The sequence below is a fragment of the Pseudophryne corroboree genome, chromosome 2 (genome assembly GCF_028390025.1).
Source record: "Pseudophryne corroboree isolate aPseCor3 chromosome 2, aPseCor3.hap2, whole genome shotgun sequence".
Taxonomy (NCBI): Eukaryota; Metazoa; Chordata; class Amphibia; order Anura; family Myobatrachidae; genus Pseudophryne; species Pseudophryne corroboree.
This window is the reverse complement of record NC_086445.1, coordinates 1,010,074,057-1,010,094,481: the sequence shown is the minus strand read 5'-3', so window position 1 is coordinate 1,010,094,481 and position 20,425 is coordinate 1,010,074,057. Positions and strand designations below refer to the sequence as shown.

Sequence of the window (20,425 nt, the reverse complement as noted above, 5' to 3'; positions counted from 1 at the left end):
GGTTTCCCGCCGCATACCTGAGTATGAGTAAATAATAGAAATGGACATAAACTTCTTATGTTCATAACTATTCGCACGAGCGATTAATACGCTCCAAACCAACACCGGAATATTGCTAATTAAATACTCTTCCGATGGGTACCAAACACTGCTGTATGACTCTTGTTAGACCCTTCGTATAACACAAAGAGGGATTCCTCAGCTCATGGACATTCTATATTAACCAAACTTTCAGAAACTATCAAAGGGACCATGATCTACAAACTACATTAATTATGAAAATATGTAACGAATGAGTCGCACGCTACGACTACATAAACTCTACCGTAAATACGCATACCGTGCGCCCGCGGGTGCACGCTATTGCGGGTATGCGCCTTCACGGGAGAGCGTACGCATGCGCAGCACGGACCAGTGTGCGGTGCAAATATGGCAACGTGCATAGAGACATTTTTCTGACTTTGACAGAAATATCCTGTCAGGCCAGAAGTCAGAATTTCCCAAGAAGACTTTTATCATTCCGGTGACCTTGAAGATCCTCGGTCAAACTGTCAAGACTGAGGCCTTTGTGGACAGTGGGGCCGACGGGGTTTTTATGGACCGCCAATTCGCCCTGAAACACTCTGTTCCCTTAGTACCCTTGGCATCGGAAATTGAGATTTGTGGGTTAAACGGGGAACCATTATCCCAAGGTAAAATTACCTCTTGCACTAGCCAGATTTCTTTGTTTATTGGAGCCACACACTCTGAAAAATTGTCCTTTTATGTGACTGTCTGTACTTTTGCCCCATTGGTGTTGGGGTTACCCTGGTTAAGGGCCCACAATCCTCAATTTGACCGGGTCTCTAGGGAGATTCTTAGTTGGGGTACTGATTGTTTCAGGAGTTGCTTGAGCCTTCCAGTCAGGCTCTCGCAGCTAAGTTTGCCAGGATTGCCAGGGTGTTATGCAGATTTTGCGGACGTGTTCTCCAAAAAAGTTGCAGAGGTACTACCTCCCCATCGCCCCTATGACTGTGCCATTGATTTGTTGCCAAATGCTAAGCTTCCCAAGAGCAGGTTGTACTCCCTGTCACGTCCTGAGACTCAGGCTATGGCAGAGTACATTCAGGAGAACTTGGCTAAGGGATTTATCAGACCTTCACAGTCTCCAGTTGGGTCGGGGTTCTTCTTCGTGGGTAAAAAGGACGGTTCGTTGCGACCCTGCATCGACTTCAGGGAATTGAACCGTATCACGATTAAAAACTCATACCCACTGCCTCTCATTTCGGTCTTGTTTGACCAGCTTCGTACTGCCACCATTTTTTCTAAGATTCACCTACGCGGTGCGTACAATCTAATCCGAATAAGAGAGGGGGATGAATGGAAGACTGCCTTTAATACCCACTCAGGGCATTATGAATATTTGGTGATGCCTTTTGGGCTCTGTAATGCCCCGGCAGTCTTCCAGGATTTCATGAATGATGTGCTCAGGGAATATTTGGATAGATTCTTAGTTGTATACTTAGATGACATCCTAATCTTCTCCCATTCCCTGGAGGAACATCGGAAGCATGTACGCTTAGTCCTCCAGAAACTCAGAGACCACCGGCTTGGGGCGAAGCTGGAGAAGTGCGAATTTGAAGTTCAGCAAATCGCATTTCTAGGATATATTATCTCCCCAGAAGGTTTCCAAATGGAGGGTTCCAAGGTACAGGCAGTCCTGGATTGGGTGCAGCCCACTAGTTTGAAGGCGCTTCAGCGTTTCCTGGGCTTTGCGAATTTTTATAGACGATTTATCGCTGGATTTTCGTCTATAGTGGCGCCCTTGGTGGCACTCACTAAGAAAGGGGCGGATGTTGCTCACTGGTCTTGTGAGGCTAAAGCGGCTTTTGCCCGTCTCAAAAGGGCATTTGTTTCGGCCAAGGTGCTGCGACACCCAGATCCAGAGCGTCCTTTTGTGGTGGAGGTGGATGCCTCTGAGATGGGTATTGGGGCAGTGCTTTCTCAGATGGGAGTGTCTGATAATCGCCTTCATCCCTGTGCTTACTTTTCCCGTAAATTTTCGCCTGCCGAGATGAATTATGACGTGGGTAACCGGGAATTGTTGGCTATTAAGGATGCACTCGAGGAGTGGAGACACTGGCTTGAGGGGGCTAAGTTTGTGGTCTCAATTCTCACTGACCATAAGAATCTGGCATATTTAGAGTCAGCGAAGCGTCTCAATGCCAGGCAGGCACGATGGGCTTTGTTTTTTGCTCGCTTTAATTTTTTGATAACATATCGCCCTGGGTCAAAAAACATCAAGGCTGATGCGCTCTCGCGGAGTTTTGCTCCAATCCAGGAGACCACCGAGGAGCCGTTGCCCATTGTTTCCCCATCATGTATTAAAGTGGGCATTACCCAGGACCTCTTATCATTAGTCCTTAGAGCACAGGAGCAGGCTCCTCCAGACCTTCCGGTAGGTCTTCTGTTTGTGCCTCCTAGGTTAAGACAGCGAGTGTTCCTGGAATTCCATGCCAAGAAGTCGGCAGGTCACCTGGGTATTGCCAGAACTCGGGAGTTGCTATCTAGGGCGGTGTGGTGGCCCTCGGTGGCTAAGGATGTGGATCAGTGGGTTCGGGCATGTGACATCTGTGCCCGAAATAAGACTCCTAGAGGGGTTCCTGTTGGCCCATTACATCCACTCTCTATCCCATCTAAGCCATGGACCCACATTTCAATGGATTTTGTGGTGGACTTGCCCAAATCCTCGGGGATGACAGCCATCTGGGTTGTCGTTGACAGGTTTTCGAAGATGGCGCACTTCGTTCCACTGGTTGGGCTGCCATCAGCCAGACGCCTGTCTGAATTATTTATGCTGCATGTTGTGCGTCTCCACGGGTTGCCACTTGATGTGGTCTCTGACCGCGGATCCCAGTTTGTGGCCAAATTCTGGAGGGCATTTTGTTCCGATCTCCAGATTTCTGTCAGCTTGTCGTCAGGCTACCATCCGCAGTCTAATGGGCAGACTGAAAGGGTGAACCAGTCCTTGGAGCAGTTCCTCAGGTGTTATGTCTCCAAGTGTCAGACTGACTGGGTTGCTCATCTGTCCATGGCGGAGTTTGCCTATAACAACGCGGCTCACTCTGCTACAGGGATCTCTCCCTTCCTTTGTGTGTATGGGCATCATCCTAAGGCCAATTCTTTTGACCCCCTGGACTCCACGCCTGGTGGTTCCTCTGTGGTTTCGGTCCTTAGAGGTATTTGGCGGAAAGTGAAGAAAGCCCTTGTGTCTGTGTCATTAGTGACCAAAAGGGTTTTTGATAAGCGGAAAAGACCCTGCAGCTTCAAATTAGGAGACTTCGTCTGGTTGTCTACCAAGAATTTGAAGTTGAGACAGCCATCTCATAAGTTAGGGCCCCGGTTCATCGGCCCTTATAAGATCACCAGGGTTATCAATCCGGTGGCATTTCAGTTAGATCTGCCCCGTTCTTTGGGTATCAATAAAACATTTCATTGTTCCCTTTTAAAACGGGCGATTAGTAATCCTTCTTCCAGTGGAAGACCTTCCCCTCTTCTGATACGTGGCCAGAGGGAGTTTGTTGTTGAAAGGATTCTTGACTCCAAGGTGGTTCGGGGTCGGCTGTCATTTTTGGTGCACTGGAAGGGGTATGGCCCGGAGGAGCGGTCGTGGGTGCGCAGTTGTGATCTTCATGCCCCCAGACTGATACGCTCTTTCTTCTCGCAGTTCCCCGATAAACCCGGTGGTAGGGGTTCTTTGACCCCTCGTCAGAGGGGGGGTACTGTTAGGGTCTCCTGCCCTGTGCTGCCACGTCGTCATGGCAACCGGGAGACAAGTGCTAGTGGAGTAACCTGAGCGCAGCTGATACTCCGGTTCGGGTCTTTTGCTGTGCAGTGGTTATAGGCTCTGTGCACGGCAGGGGATCCGGTGCTGGTTTTTGTGCTCACAGTCTGTGAGGTCTGAGTGGGGCGTGGACAGCACCTGCTTTATAAGGCCTCTTTTCAGGGTAAGCAGATGCTGCTGAATCTTTGTTGGTTAGTCAGTTCATGAAAGTTAGCCAGTACTGTGTAGCTTTGTATTTGTTTGTTGCTTACTGCAAATAGGCCTGGGGATTTGGTATTACACTCTGCCAATCCAGACCTAGCAGTAAGACTGGAGTCAGTCGTTTAGCTTGCTGGGGTTCTGTTACCACTCTGTGAACTTAGCAAGTTTGCGGCTGTATTCTAAGACTTGCCTGTCTAATCCTGTCTCACTGTGCTAGGTGTCAGGGGTCAGTTTAGTGGCAGTAAGCTAAAACCTGTGCACTGCAAGTGAGAAATAGGATTGTGGAGACTCTCCTTGTGTCTATCATTCCATCTCTGACCAAGGAGTTTACTGCCACACCCGTTGGTAACCCTTTAGGGTTTTGCTGTTGCCCTTAGCAACAGCATTTCGGGTTCTCTATGTATTAAAACACAACATCTTGCTTTTTCCATCTGTGCAGTTCTAATACAAAGGAGATACCCAGTTCCTTAGCCTCTGGGCTTCTCTGTTCACTTTGTGTGTATTTTGTTACCCTATTACCTTCTGTGTACGTTATGTCATATTCCCCAGTTTGTCTGTGAGTCCATTTGTTTTGCATAACAGTTCAAACACCAGTACATTCCTGCAGACACTGGAGTGCATAACAGTTCTGACACCAGTACTTTCCTGCAGGCACTGGTGTGCATAACAGCGTGTGTCAGAATTGGCGGCTTTGTCATGTAAAAGCCCTTATCTGATTTTCCATATGGATAGGGCAGAATTGAGGACTCGTCCCCAGTTTCTCCCTAAGGTGGTATCAGCTTTTCACTTGAACCAACCTATTGTAGTGCCTGCGGCTACTAGGGACTTGGAAGATTCCAAGTTACTGGACGTAGTCAGGGCCTTAAAAATTTATATTTCCAGGACGGCTGGAGTCTGGAAAATTGACTCGCTTTTTATCCTGTAGGCACCCAACAAAATAGGTGCTCCTGCTTCTAAGCAGACTATTGCTCGCTGAATTTGTAGCACAATTCAGCTGGAGCATTCTGCGGCTGGATTGCCGCATCCTAAATCAGTAAAAGCCCATTCCACGAGGAAAGTGGGCTCATCTTGGGCGGCTGCCCGAGGGGTCTCGGCTTTACAACTTTGCCGAGCTGTAACTTGGTCAGGGGCAAACACGTTTGCAAAATTCAAAAAATTTGATACCCTGGCTGAGGAGGACCTTGAGTTCTCTCATTCGGTGCTGCAGAGTCATCCGCACTCTCCCGCCCGTTTGGGAGCTTTGGTATAATCCCCATGGTCCTTACGGAGTTCCCAGCATCCACTAGGACGTCAGAGAAAATAAGATTTTACTCACCGGTAAATCTATTTCTCGTAGTCCGTAGTGGATGCTGGGCGCCCATCCCAAGTGCGGATTGTCTGCAATACTTGTATGTAGTTATTGCCTAACTAAGGGTTATTGTTGAGCCATCTGTTGAGAGGCTCAGTTATATTTCATACTGTTAACTGGGTATAGTATCACAAGTTATACGGTGTGATTGGTGTGGCTGGTATGAGTCTTACCCGGGATTCAAAATCCTTCCTTATTGTGTCAGCTCTTCCGGGCACAGTATCCTAACTGAGGCTTGGAGGAGGGTCATAGTGGGAGGAGCCAGTGCACACCAGGTAGTCTAAAAGCTTTCTTTTAGTTGTGCCCAGTCTCCTGCGGAGCCGCTATTCCCCATGGTCCTTACGGAGTTCCCAGCATCCACTACGGACTACGAGAAATAGATTTACCGGTGAGTAAAATCTTATTTTATTTGGATCTGGATTTTTTTATTATTTTATATGGAAGTGTCTTTTTCAATGTATTTTATGTTGATTCCGGCTTTAAAATGTATTTTATGTGGATCTGGCATTTTCATTGTCTTTTATACCAGGGGTGTGGCCTAGCAGGCACAAGGTCACACCCCATTTTTGCACACGCGCCTTTGGCTTGATGTCGGCTCTTTGACGTACCTAACAAGATTTTTTGGCTCTTTGTCGCTGACTGGTTGGCCACCCCTGGTCTAGTGCATAAAAAGCTTCATATACAAAAGGCTCAAAGCCCCCTACATAAAATGCTCTATACATATTGACACGTATACGGACATGGCCAGTGATGCTTCATCGAATCTGAAGGAGTATAATGGACATGTTTTCGCTGGGTATATAAGTGTAATGTCACGCTATGCAAAGGATTACGTCCAAAACTGAGTATCACGCTAAAGTGTATGAGCATGCCATTACAAAGACAAACCACAGACTACAATTCCCAGCAACCTCTGTGACTGCTCAATGGGGCTGATTCGGACCTGATCGGTGCTGTGCGTTTTTGCACAGCAGCGATCAGGTCTGAACTGCGCATGTGCCGTCGCCGCAGCATGCCAGCCAGCTGACGGCTGTTGTAGCCCTGCGATCGCCTCTGCCTGATTGACAGGCAGAGGCGGTCGCTGGGCGGGAGGGGATGGGCCGGCGCCGTTTGTCCGCCGTTTAGGGGGAGCAGTCCAGGCAACACAGGCAACGAGTAGCTCCCTGCCAGCGTGCAGGAGTTACGCTGGCTGGGAGCTACTCCTGAAGTACAAAAGCATTGCTGCTGTGTGATGCTTTTGTACTTGTGTGACGGGGCAGGGACTGACATGCGGGGCAGACTAACCCTGTGCTGGGCGTCTCCCCGCATGTCAGTGTGACTGAGTGTAGATGTGCTAAAGTTAGAAGATCTACGATCAGGTCTGCATTAGCCCCAATATGTCAGGGGGTAATCACATTAGCTGTATTTTAACGACACTTGGAAGCAAGTGCCGGCAGTCCCGGCGAATTGGGCACACTGGAACAGCTTGACGGTGTACCTGCCGACACATCGACAGAGCAGCTTATATGGGTAAGCATATACACTTTCTGATCGACCGCTCGATATGCCACTCCCACATCCCAGCTGTGACGTCAGTCCCAGCAGACAACCAATATATTGGCCTGCTGATACAGGTTAAGTATCCCGTATCCAATTATTCCAAAATACGGAATATTCCGAAATACGGAATTTTTTGAGTGAGAGTGAGATAGTGAAACCTTTGTTTTCTGATGGCTCAATGTACACAAACTTTGTTTAATACACAAAGTTATTAAAAATATTGTATTAAATGACCTTCAGGCTGTGTGTATAAGGTGTATATGAAACATATGAATTGTGTTAATGTAGATACACTTTGTTCAATGCACAAAGTTACAAAAAATATTGGCTAAAGTTATCTTCAGGCTGTGTGTATAAGGTGTTGTCAAAGTCGAAAAATATTGCAGTACACACATAACGTACAAACTACACACAGATGGCCTCCGCGCGTGTACTTGTTCTGCTGTGCGTGCACATATCCGCAATTTGCGTATGGTCGCTCCCCCGGTCCTGCGCATTAGCACGTGGTATGGGTATTTACAGTAGAGTTTGTGAACGCATGGAAAGCTATCAAAACACATTACATATTTAATCCAAATAGTGCACATTGTACACATAGTCTCCCTGCACCACATCAGAAAGTAACAGCAGTTTAAATGGTTTCAGAACAAAGGGATTCACCTTTACAGAATAGGAGGGGACAGAACAAGGTCATAAGGTGGTGTTTGGTATCCAGCTGTAGGGTATTTTAAGGGTAACATTCCGGTGTTGGTTTGAGGAAGATCGCATGTTCCTGCGGATAGTTATGTGCAGGAGCAGAATATAGATATAAACTGTATTTACTGTACATTATGTGTGCGGCGGGAATCCAGAGGAGACCACCCACAAGAGCAGTTGGAACAAACATCGCCCACCTATTCAAACCGACCTATGACCTCTCCTGTACTGTAAATGACCATCCCTGTGTCCAATGGACAAAGAGATTACAGTATCCATTGTGTTATGTTTTGGATAAATTGTATAAAGAGAGCCTGCAGCAGGCCTGGTCAGACACAAGACTCACAACGTTATCTATCAGATGACGGAGGACCAGACTGGGTAGTGCGGCGAATACACTCACGTATGTAACATTGACTGTAGCCATTTACTCTGTTATATTGTATTGTAATGTTTGTATTGTAACCCCCTTTCAGCAATAATACGCTGTGGTGTCGGAACACAGCGGTTTAATTACAGACTGGTGTCGTGTCTTTCTTTCCCTGCTAAGGTTTAAAGTGTAATAGCATCGCACTGCATTGCTGCATAAGGTTTAAAGTGTATTCATTGGGTGTGTACGCGCTGTGTGTACTTTGTACAATCAGCGCGGCGTTTGTATGCAAAGTCCATACACGGTACGGGACTCTGTACGCTAACAGCGTAAAAGGTGCGTAGAGTGTGTATTAAGTTTAGCGGCCGCAGTGGCTCCATGGTAAAGTGTATTTAAAGTGTGTATAAGGTATAGCTTTTCATTCCTGCATATAAAACGGCATTATCAATTGGGGGCTCTCACGGGATATCACGTTCTTAATGATGCACTGTACTTTACAAACGCGGCTGTAATTGACCGGCTCCAATGGACGCATTGAGAAGCTGATGAAAATAACATCCACGTTAATGTATTGTTGTGGTATCAGTAAGCCGCTGATATGAAATTCAAGGGACAATGCGTTTCTCATAATATTTAAGATGCTAAAATGTATTTTTATTGTTGCAAAACAAGGTTCAAATAAGTCATATTGGGTTTGATTCAGATTGGATTGTTTATCTGTTAAGTAGGTTTAAAAGTACATTTAAAAGTTTCTGCATAGCCTTGATATAGTTTTTATTTTTAACTCAGGCCTAAAATAACTTCTGGTGCTTGTATGATGTGTGATTTCTTTGTGACAAAGGAAGCCGCATGGTCTGTCCTCCATTTTGGACTAACCACATGGCCTGTCCACCATTTTTTTGTGTGTAACCCTCATGGATGTGGAAGAGGGAGGAGCAGCGGCCATTTTGGGAAGGTCATTTTTCTAAGTGGCTGATTTTCAGTCTGCTCAGAATAATCAGCTTTCCTTGGTCACATGAAACACGATTTATGAGTTACCAATGCATTTATTTAACCCATGCCATAGTCAATTACAAATAGTTTCAATGGGGCCTAGTGAAAGTTAATAGTGAGATGAATACTTGATGTAAGAATTACACACAGATATAAACAAAGTTTTTTTTTCCTTTTACCTCTAGGATTTAGTTAACTCTGCTTGCTATAAGATAGCCATTGAAATGCAAATTAATCTGTGTAACTGCTTTTTCTTAGCAGTGGAAAAACCACTTTTACAGGCAGCCAAAAGCACATAGCATTGATATGCAAATTAAAAGCACTGAATGGGTAAATGAGTCTCAAAGGAGACCAGTGAATGGTACACATATATAATATTATAATTATGTGTGTGTTTATATCAATGTATGTTCTGCAAGATGGCTATCCAATCTGAATCATATCATTTAAATTATTGATCATTGCTAGATACATATAGACCTGTGTGAAACCGGAGATATTTGTTGCTATATAGTTAAAACTAAAATAAATATTTAAGGAAGTAAGCGTAAAAGCACAAACACAGTCTGGCCTAGTTGTAAAGGTTTATACAGAAAGAAACTGTGTTGTGTTTAGTGGGCAATAGTAGTTTTATTGCTCACATTTATAGAGTTGTATGATTTGTGCTATTGCGGATGTACGGTTTTGTACACGTGTCTCGGACAAAGTACGGAACTGCACACGCGGCGTAAGAGACACGCATGGTCGCATGTTTACGCAAATTGCGAAGAGTACGGGCGCTAAGTACAAATTACACAATAGTTCGTTTAGTTTAAAGGTGGGACAGTAGCCACGCTACAATAGCACAAAACTACCCGGTTTCTAAAAAAGATAAAATTTTAGTATAAAAACAAAATTTAGTATAAATAAAACATTTTTAAATTGCCTCTGGGGGTAAAGCTGCCAACTTCAATGAATCCAAATTTTCTGTACAGAAAAACAAAGTGTATTTGAGTGAGCGAACGCAGGAGTGAGTGGATACTGAACCCAAGAACTGAAGTGGTCTGAAGTGGTAACACTGGGTTAGTAGAGGCCCGGTGGCGTAGGGTTTGCTACCCTGCTTTATTAGAAACTGAAGTGGTCTGAAGTGGTCTGAAGTGATCCCATACAACTGAAGTGGTCTAAAGTGGTCTGGAGTGGTCTAGGCTAAAGTGGTCTACAGCAATCGTAGGGCATATAGATAACTAGTATCTATAGGCTGTGCTATTGCATCGAATGTCCGTTTGTTCTGCACAGCACAATGTGATACCATTGTGTCATATGCGCTGTGGAAGAGCATACTCAGACGTGATTGTATAGACAAAGGGGTTTTTCTTTGATAACGTCAGGAAATCTCCCTGGTGGGCTTCACTGGAAAGGGTGAAGGATAGTTATCTAATTTCTCTGTTTTTCACCCTACAAACAATTCCAGTTGAAAGATACCGAAAAGGAATTTTTCGCTGCCTCTCTCAGGAAAATATTCCAAACAGAACCGAAAGGAATTACAGTGTTGTAAGGTCTGATAGGAGCCCTAAGTTGGGTACATTGCGATCCGCTACCAACAGTGTATCGTTGTACTGGCCAGCGTGGGCGAGAGCGAGTGGAAGGCGCTCAGGGATACTTCCACCGTCTACTTATATTGAGTATTTTGGTGTTTGTGGGAATTTTTTAAAGTTATTAGAAAAGACCCACAAATATGGGAGCCAGTTGCTCAAGTAAGAGACGTTTAGATAGGATTCAGGCAGAATTGTGGCCAAAAGGCTCAGCAAGGTTTATCATGTGTGAAAAATATGGTTCACATACAGAAGTTTTATGCAATGAGTGGGTATGTATGACTAACAATGATAGGGTACCATTCCCTAGGGTGGGCAGCTTTGAACCAGAGGTATTACAGAACTTAAGGATAAGGATATGTCTGATAAAATCCAAGAAACAAAGGATTAGACATACAGATTGTTTAAATTTATGGCAACGGGAGGGGGATATACAAAGAGAATTAGCTCGCGCAGCAGGTTCCAAACCTAGCGGGAAAATAATGGCGACCGCACCACCACCACTACCGTATATTGCGGGGGAGAAGATGGCTACAGTCAATGGTATATCCGTAAAATATAGTAGTATGTAAAAACAATGTATTAACCCTAATTATTTTTTGCGCAATGTATCCTGTTTTTTTTTTTTAAAGTCTTTTCAAGGTTATAGCTCACAAGAGGATGATGGACTTGCTGGCAGATCAGTTCCTGTATTTATTTACAGAGAGAGAGAGAGAGACATAAGATGCATTGGAGGGAATGGTAATTGTATCGCTGGCCTGTAACTGTAATTGTATGTAACTGTATGTTTTAACTGCTTACTGTATGAGTTGTAACTATAGGTATACTGTACTTTGTAAAATATATATTGAATCTATATCTTTTTTTTTTAATAACAAATATATCCAGCCAAATCGCAGCTCTCCTCCAAGCAGTCATCTTGCTGCAGGAAACTCAGGTGGGGCCTGTCCAACCAGGCAGAGCAGTAACAATATTCCCCAATGAAAGAACTGGTGAGGTCACAGCTACCGGTAAGTGTGAGACAGTTCATTGCACAGAGACAACAACACCTCACAGTAAACATATTAGGAACGGAATGGTAGGATTACACCCTGTCTTGGAAATAGTAACCCCCAATGGGGGAACCGATAGTCAGGGAATAATCCTCACCAGGAATAATGCAATGTATTGCCGTGGCCCAGAGATGAGCTGCGATCAATCATTTCAGAATTCCCCGACCCTCGGAAGCATTTAGCCAGATGTCAGAAATTTTTCAGAGATCTGGGTAATGCGTATGAACCAACAAACAAACACTGGCGGATATTTTTGAAAGCGTGCCTACCTCCTAATATTGACACCCAAAAAAATGATCACTGATTGTACATTAGAGTCGGATAGTCTTATGACTGACAAACACAATCAGGAGAACTTAGAGCAAATTAACATGCAACTAGAGTTGTATTTCCCCACAACTGTTAAGTGGAGAAGAATTTTCTCCATAAAACAGAGGGAAAATGAAATGATATCTGAATATTTCCATCGGGCCCTGCAAATAATGGATAGATACATTGGGGTATCAGATACAGGGAATGATGCGAATTACAGGGAGGTAGCTGTTTCTGTATTAATGGACGTACTCAATAAGACAGTAAGGGACATGGTACAAACATCTTTGCCTAATTGGAGAGGGGTCACAGTAGCTTGTCTTAGACAGTGCGCAATTGAACACCATAAGAATATTGCTAGGCGTAGAGAACTGCAGGAGGAGAGGCTGAGGATTGAAAGTATACAGGCTCTTACACCGGAGTCTCATCAGCCTAAACCCCAAAACCCTGGTGGCAAGAAAAGACCGAGAAATTGTTACATTTGTAAAAAAATAAAGGACATTTTGCTAGAGATTGCAAGAGTAGTAGAGCACATAGCCAATATAGACCCCTAGACAGAGAAAACAAGCCACGTTATTAAACACATAGACGGGATCAAGGGACATATAGTAAGGAGTCACGAGCCATATAGAAAACACAGATTCGGTTAATGGGAAGAATGGAATAAATGCAACTTTACCCTTTGAACAGAACTTACTGGGGTTAGGAGGAGGTCTCTAAACTTCTGCTTCTTTCTCTAGCAGAAGTGACCTCTAATTAATTTAACAGAAGTTTTGTTAGAAATGGTATACATATAGCGTGCTCCCTCCCAGGAAGTATGAATTATGTTGGATACCCACGAAGACTAAGGTTGCATTTCGCTGTTCTAGATACATGTCCATCACAGGTAGAGAAAATTATCTCAAAGATACCGGGTTCCCTATGAACTTAGAATGGACAGGACACTGGATTGATGGCTGGGATAGTCCCAGTAGAGATATAACACACATAGATTTTTTTGGGGGGAGCAGACCGAGTAGAGAATCATTCCCCGTAGTGCCCAATCCAGATGTCAAACTTTGTAAAATCTTCTTTGCCTCTACCAACTTATCTGTTACTAAACTCTATGTGATTTGTCTTCAAACTTTCCTCTTCATCTCTTACGTTCACCGACAGGGTTACAGTTCAGATTCCACAGGCCTACTCGGTCTTTCAGAGTTCTGCCCAAATCCAGTATATCTCACCAGCATAGGGACACCAGTATCAGTGTGCCTGGTCATGCACAAAGGGTGGAGAATGGGAATACGGGTGAAGGGAGACTGTATATAGACACCGATATGCATGATGGCGTGACAGCCTGATGGTGAACGCAAATCTGAAAAATTTTCTTTTTATTATTTCCTTTCTCTTTTCACTTTCCACAGATGGTTTACTTCACACAACTGATAATACACAACAGTTAAACACATTGAAATGCAAGATTTATGTTCCCTACAGAAAGGTCGCTGACCCGGAGAGAACTTGTGACAAAGAGCAGAGTGTAGAGAACCTCGTATCACTGGAGTGTCTGTTCCGGGAAGGTTGAGAGGCAGGACTGTTGAAGGGCATTCGAGCACAGATCTAGAACGGTTGTAGTATCATTCTTTTTTTTCACCTCCCCCTGCATTTTCCTGTTTTTCCCGTTCTTATTTTCCTCCTTTCCCTAAACGAAATGGATCGATCACAAGAGACTGCGTTTAGGGTTCTATTAGTAATTCTGGTTTTGATCAAGACAGTTTGTTTTGGTGAGGGTCCCAGAGAGGTCGAGCAGGGATCTGGAATGGGTTCTGATGACGAGTATGAATTTGTAGAATCTCAGGAGCGGCACATCGCTCAAGTAAAGGCTAGCATCAATAAGCGCTCTGGTAGTCAGGGAGCTCGGAGGCACTGTGAGGGTTTATTGTCTGATGAATATTGTATTTGTAGGAATTGTGAGAATATAGTTGAGGATAGGTGCATCCAGAGATGTCAGTCCAACCTTAATATCGACATGGACCGTCATCCGTTGAGTGATTACCACTCACTAGTGTGTAAGGTCTTAAACCAGACAGAATGCTGGGTGTGCTCACAAGTACCTCAAGGTCAGAGCAAGTCAGGATTAGTACCGTACCCTTTAGCAATAGATGAGGTACTCGAATTACGGGGTGGGAGACAAGAAATTCAATATCTCTAGGCCCCCTAGTTTGAAGCTCCACCAGTATCATGTAGACAGGTCCTTATTGTGTTTTAATATTTCCAGTTACCGAAAACCGGGAAATTGGGAAGTGACGTGGAATAACCAGACAATGACCTTTTCACACAGAGCTGATAGGATACCTATAGACTCTGAACTTGTATGCCAAATAGCCAACAGTGGGAGGTATTTTCGGTATAGGTATACTCGTGGAAGCAAGACCATGTGAGTTGGAAAAGTATCGCCAGGGTATTGTGCTCATATCATCCAGCCCGATACTTGTACTGAGCAGATGGGAGAACTAAGGATAGGTTTCTTTACTTGGAAAGTTTGTAATATGGTGATGTCATATTTTGTCCCCTATGTTCTCCCAGATGATGACTATTTCATATGTGGGAGGAAGGCGTACAAGTGGCTTGCCCCGAGCTCAGAGGGATTGTGTTATATTGGGAGAGTACTGCCAGAGGTCATGACCATAACCCATGATAAGATGAAAGACGTTCACCGCAGTGCTCAGGCTCCTTATACTCATACTCACTATGAACACATCATCAAGAGACACCTCATAGACAGGACAGAGCACGCAGCCTCTGATTTGATCCACGAATCCACCGGGATTCAATTCCTTCTCGTATTAGACATCACCCGTACTGCCAGAGGAATTATAAATTATAGGTATATCCATGCGCTAGCGAACTTGATAGATAATATCACTGAGATGTATGACGACACCTTCAGGTATACGGGAAGGGAGTTACAAGCTTACAAGCAGGAACTGATTCAGCACAGGATGGTCCTTAATTATATCACAGCCATGGCAGGTGGGTACTGTGTTACTCTGGCAACTCAATATGGTGTGAAGTGCTGTACGTATATTACGAACAGTACTGACGACCCCACGGAGATCATCGATCAAAAGATGGACGATACGTGCAGTTGAAGTGGGAGTTCAGGAGGAAGCACAACCTTACCTTGGCGACTGTGAGTAATGAACTGACCGGCTGGGTCTCATGGTTGAACCCACGAAATTGGTTCTCAGGTTTAGGAGAGTGGGCTCAAAATGTTATTATGAGTGTAGGGAAGTTTCTCCTTTGTATCCTGGGAGTCGTCATAATTATTGGTTCGATATTTAGGTGTGTTCGAATTCTGACGCGGCGCAAGCACGGCACAAAGTTGATGAGTCTAAGGAGCGAGGGCGCTGTTATAGCAGCAGATTTAATTCATGACCCATCCATAGAGACAGTGTTATGATAAGGATTGCAAATGAATTTCATGGCCTGTTTCGTTCACCTGTTTTTCTTTTGTCTCCCCCTCTGCCCAGATACATCCATCCGGAAAAAGACATCAGCCTTATCCAAAATGTTTATGTAAATGTATTTTTATTTATATGTCTTATCTTCATCTCTGCAACCTTCAGTTAATGGCACACATAGTCAACAGGTGATATCCACATATACTAGCACTCACATGTTTCCCCCTCCATGTATCATCAACCCCATTTGTTTTAACAAGAAGCCGAAAAGAGCTCGGTAGTGTTTGTTGGCCCATTTACAGAGCCTTAATACGGGATGAGAAGGATTTAATGTATACTTCGCAATACCTCGAAGCTTATTTAGAACATATACGGCACGATGATTCATGCCCCTCAGACATGGATTCATACATACATGCTTTCTGCTATCCCACTAGGTCATACATTTCCCACCTACAACTCTCCCCTGACCATCCAAAACTTCTGTAGATATTGTATAGATATTTTTCTGTTTAGTGATTAGATAGTGGCAGTTATTGGTGACTGCCAAAGGGTGGACTGTCAAAGTCGAAAAATATTGCAGTACAAACATAACGTACAAACTACACACAGATGGCCTCCGTGCATGTACTTGTTCTGCTGTGCGTGCACATATCCGCAATTTGCGTATGGTCGCTTCCGCGGTCCTGCGCATTAGCACGTGGTATGGGTATTTACGGTAGAGTTTGTGAACGCATGGAAAGCTATCAAAACACATTACATATTTAATCCAAATAGTGCACAATGTACACATAGTCTCCCTGCACCACATCAGAAAGTAACAGCAGTTTAAATGGTAACAGAACAAAGGGATTCACCTTTACAGGATAGGAGGGGACAGAACAAGGTTATAAGGTGGTGTTTGGTATCCAGCTGTAGGGTATTTTAAGGGTAACATTCCGGTGTTGGGTTGAGGAAGATCGCATGTTCCTGCGGATAGTTATGTGCAGGAGCAGAATATAGATATAAACTGTATTTACTGTACATTATGTATGCGGCGGGAATCCAGAGGAGACCACCCACAAGAGCAGTTGGAACAAACATCGCCCACCTATTCAAGCCGACCTATGACCTCTCCTGTACTGTAAATGACCATCCCTGTGTCCAATGGACAAAGAGATTACAGTATCCATTGTGTTATGTTTTGGATGAATTGTATAAAGAGAGCCTGCAGCAGGCCTGGTCAGATACAAGACTCACAACGTTATCTATCAGATGACGGAGGACCAGACTGGGTAGTGCGGCGAATCCACTCACGTATGTAACATTGACTGTAGCCATTTACTCTGTTATATTGTATTGTATTGTTTGTATTGTAACCCCCTTTCAGCAATAATACGCTGTGGTGTCGGAACCCAGTGGTTTAATTACAGACTGGTGTTGTGTCTTTCTTTCCCTGCTAAGGTTTAAAGTGTAATAGCATTGCACTGCATTGCTGCATAAGGTTTAAAGTGTATTCATTGGGTGTGTACGCGCTGTGTGTACTTTGTACCATCAGCGCGGCGTTTGTATGCAAAGTCCGTACACGGTACGGGACTCTGTACGCTAACAGCGTGAAAGGTGCGTAGAGTGTGTATTAAGTTTAGCGGCCGCAGCGGCTCCATGGTAAAGTGTATTTAAAGTGTGTATAAGGTATAGCTTTTCATTCCTGCATATAAAACGGCATTATCAATGTATATGAAACATAAATGCATTCTGTGCTTAGACTTGGGTCCCATCACCATGATATCTCATTATGGTATGCAGTTATTCCAAAATACGGAAAAATCCGATATCCAGAATACTTCTGGTCCCAAGCATTTTGGATAAGGGATACTCAACCTGTATATCGACCAGTGTGTACTCAGCTTAAGGGAGAATATGGGGCACTAAGTGGTGGTGCCAGGCAGGAGAAACAGATGTGAGACAACCAGAGCCACGATTATCTGTATTTAGTTACTGAGATTTAGCAGATAACTCCAGGAGCAAAAAATGGGCAATGAGAACAATAAAGTTGTTAGCAAACCAAAAAAGTTAGCAATTGGGCAAAACCATGTTGCACTGCAGGTGGGGCAGATGTAACATGTGCAGAGAGAGTTAGATTTGGGTGGGGTGTGTTCAAACTGAAATCTAAATGCAGTGGAAAAATAAAGCAGCCAGTATTTACCCTGCACAGAAACAATATAACCCATCTAACTCTAACTCTCTCTGCACGTTACATCTGCCCCACCTGCAGTGCAACATGGTTTTGCCCAATTGCTAACGTTTTTGGTTTGCTAACAACTCTGAATAACCCCCTACAGTATGTTCGTGTAACAACTGCAATAGAGAGCCGGAGATGGAATTGCAAAGGAGACGGAGTAATTAGATGCAGTAGACTGAAGGGTCTCTGTGTCAGCATTGGGCCGGATTAGCAATTTAATTGTATCTGGCCATCGGATGGCCTTTGCTGAATCTAATGGTCCTATGAGCCGTGCTCCATTTATTTATTGCTCTGGCGTAGTTCCTATTACTCTCATATAACCTTCCTATACTGTGTAACTGCACACCTCCCCCACTACACACCTCCCCCACTACACACCTCCCCCACTACACACCTCCCCCACTAGCCGTGCCCACATATAGCAAGTGGCAGAATGTACAATGAGTAGTTCACTTTTTTCGGAAAAGGGAACCTCATACAGGTTGAGTATCCCTTATCCGAAACGCATATCTATAATGAGATATCTTGGGGACGGGACCCAAGTCTAAATGTATATGTTTCTTATGGTTCTCACATACACAGCCTATAGGTATTTTTCTATAATGCATGATACAGAGTCGGACTGGGGCATGAAGGACCCACCGGGGAAATGCAGTGATAGGAGCCCATGTTTAGCGACTTGGCAATCCATTAATGTATGGTCTGGGCCCCTTGATAAATATATATAGTAAATACTGCTAGTGAATATATGATAATGTATCAGATTAATAACAGCAATGTGCTATAGTGAATACACCATAGTCCTGTGCAGTATAAGGTAACCTATGTATAGTGTATAACTCAAGTGCACAGTCTGGAGCCTGATCCCTAGAGGAGGGGGTGGGGCCCCAGGCAGTGGGGCCCACCGGTGGTTTCCCCTGTACCCCTGTGGGCCAGTCCGACCCTGGCATAATACAATATTGAGTATATTAGACCATCAGAAAGCAAAGGTGTCACAGTCATGGCAGCCATCAGGGGGGGACTGCGGGGACTTGTGTCCCGGGCCCTTACAGAGAGGGGGGCCCACTCCTGGCTCCTACCGCAAATACCAGGAGAGCTACAACAGGCTGTGAAAAAACAGTGGGCTGATGCACAATAAGCTCTCTGTGAACCATTTCTGTAGGTCGGCAATGCTCCACCTATATGTGACATCACAATGTATGACATCACATAGGGGTGGAGCTGTGCAGCAGAATCTTTATTGTTGGGTGGGGGGCCCTGTCTATTTTGTCAGTCCTGGGCCCCACAATTTCTGATGGCAGCCCTGCTCACAGTCTTAGTCGGGCACAAAAAGTTCAGAATTTTGGAACATTTTAGACCAGGGAAACTCAACCTGTATTTCTTTACACGTATTTATTTTTTGCAGACAGTTGTAGTAAAGAGTCAGGGGGCATTTACACGTACGCCCCCCTAGAGGGAATAAAAAGCCTGAGAGCAAAGTTTCTACTTATCATCTCATCATTATTTATTATAATATCACATAAAATAGTAGGTTACAGTTGGGACTGGTTTTGAGAAACATACCGCAGTGACTTGCTCAGTGGTTTATGTCTAATAGACTATAAATAGTTAGAACCTTTGTACATGCATCCTAGAGACTCCTAATTTCCTGATAAATCATTATATTCTTTTTTTTTATTTCATTTTTTTAAGATAAAGTTTATTATTCCCCCGGTGGTGAGAGGTAGGTACTACTAGTCGTCAGCGCCTTGCTTCTTCTTTTGGAATTTCCTGAACTGAGACTGTATCGCTACAGCCGCTCGCTCTGTCTCTGGGGCGTCCATGTCGATGTCAAAGTCCTCCTCAACCTTCTTCTGGTCGTCTGTCAAGAGATGAGAAACACAGGGTGAGATATATGCAGACGGCTTCTTTGTAGAGTTAGTTGACCACACGGTAACAATGTTCAAATGTGCGCATTTAATCAGGGTGTATAGGGTCACTCGTTAGCAGCAGGTAAGAGGAGCACTGATTTAAAACACAATATTTAAGAAAAATTCCCCATTTAGTCTCACCCATACTTACCTCCTAGAAGGTGCGGGAGACTCCTGATTTTTCGGATAGCCACCCACTCTCCCACAAGAGTGAGTCTTTCTCCGGTATCCCGCCCACTTGCTAGGGAAGTGGGCAGGATGGGGAGAATAATAGCAGTAATTGCAGGTCTGTATGAAGGGGGAGGGGCCAATACAATTATATTCTATGATTACGCGATAATGACGAGAATTATCCGGCCCTGCCCCTTCACCTGCCTCTTGCATCTCCCTTCCGGGCTTCTCCCAGGGAGGAGATAATAAAGGTAGACAAGTAAAGTTTCACCCGGACCATGAACCTCTATATTCTCAGAGGTCAAATACAAACCGCTCTGTGCAGGATTGTTATCTGGAAGCTGATTGGATAAGCTGCTCTGTGGAGGCATGGTGACTGCTGACTGGTTACACACGCTGCCCTCTGGTCCTATCAGCTCCTAGCTAACAACCCTGCACAAGTTTCAAGGGGGGAGCGAGGGAGATTTACCAAATCATCTAAAGACCTTTTCTACTGTCTACTTTTTCCATGTCGACCATATGACGCTGTCCTGTCGACCTTTTGTAACTGCTGCCCTATTGTATGTCGACCATATGGGGTCACTATTGTCTATCCAAAACCTGTAGATCTATTGTACCACAGCCCCAAATACTGACTTTATTTATTTAGATTTACAGTAGCTCGCAGCAAGGGCAGCAGAGAACCTGGCTGGGCCCAGGTACAGATGGAGCCCTGCTCATCTATCCCTTTAATAGGATTAATCCAGCCAGTGCTGTCAGACTTATTCCCCTGCTG

General features: G+C 44.5%; 1 protein-coding gene across 1 annotated transcript in view; it reads right to left on the bottom strand.

The window, feature by feature from the left end:
• Nucleotides 1–19,048: 19,048 nt before the first annotated feature.
• PCP4 (Purkinje cell protein 4) overlaps nucleotides 19,049–20,425 on the bottom strand; it is a 180,814-nt gene continuing 179,437 nt past the window's right edge. Inside the window, exon 3 of the mRNA XM_063950514.1 lies at nucleotides 19,049–19,430. Coding sequence (XP_063806584.1) covers nucleotides 19,303–19,430 — 128 coding nt within the window. The 3' untranslated portion in view covers nucleotides 19,049–19,302. The remainder of the gene's footprint in view (nucleotides 19,431–20,425) is intronic.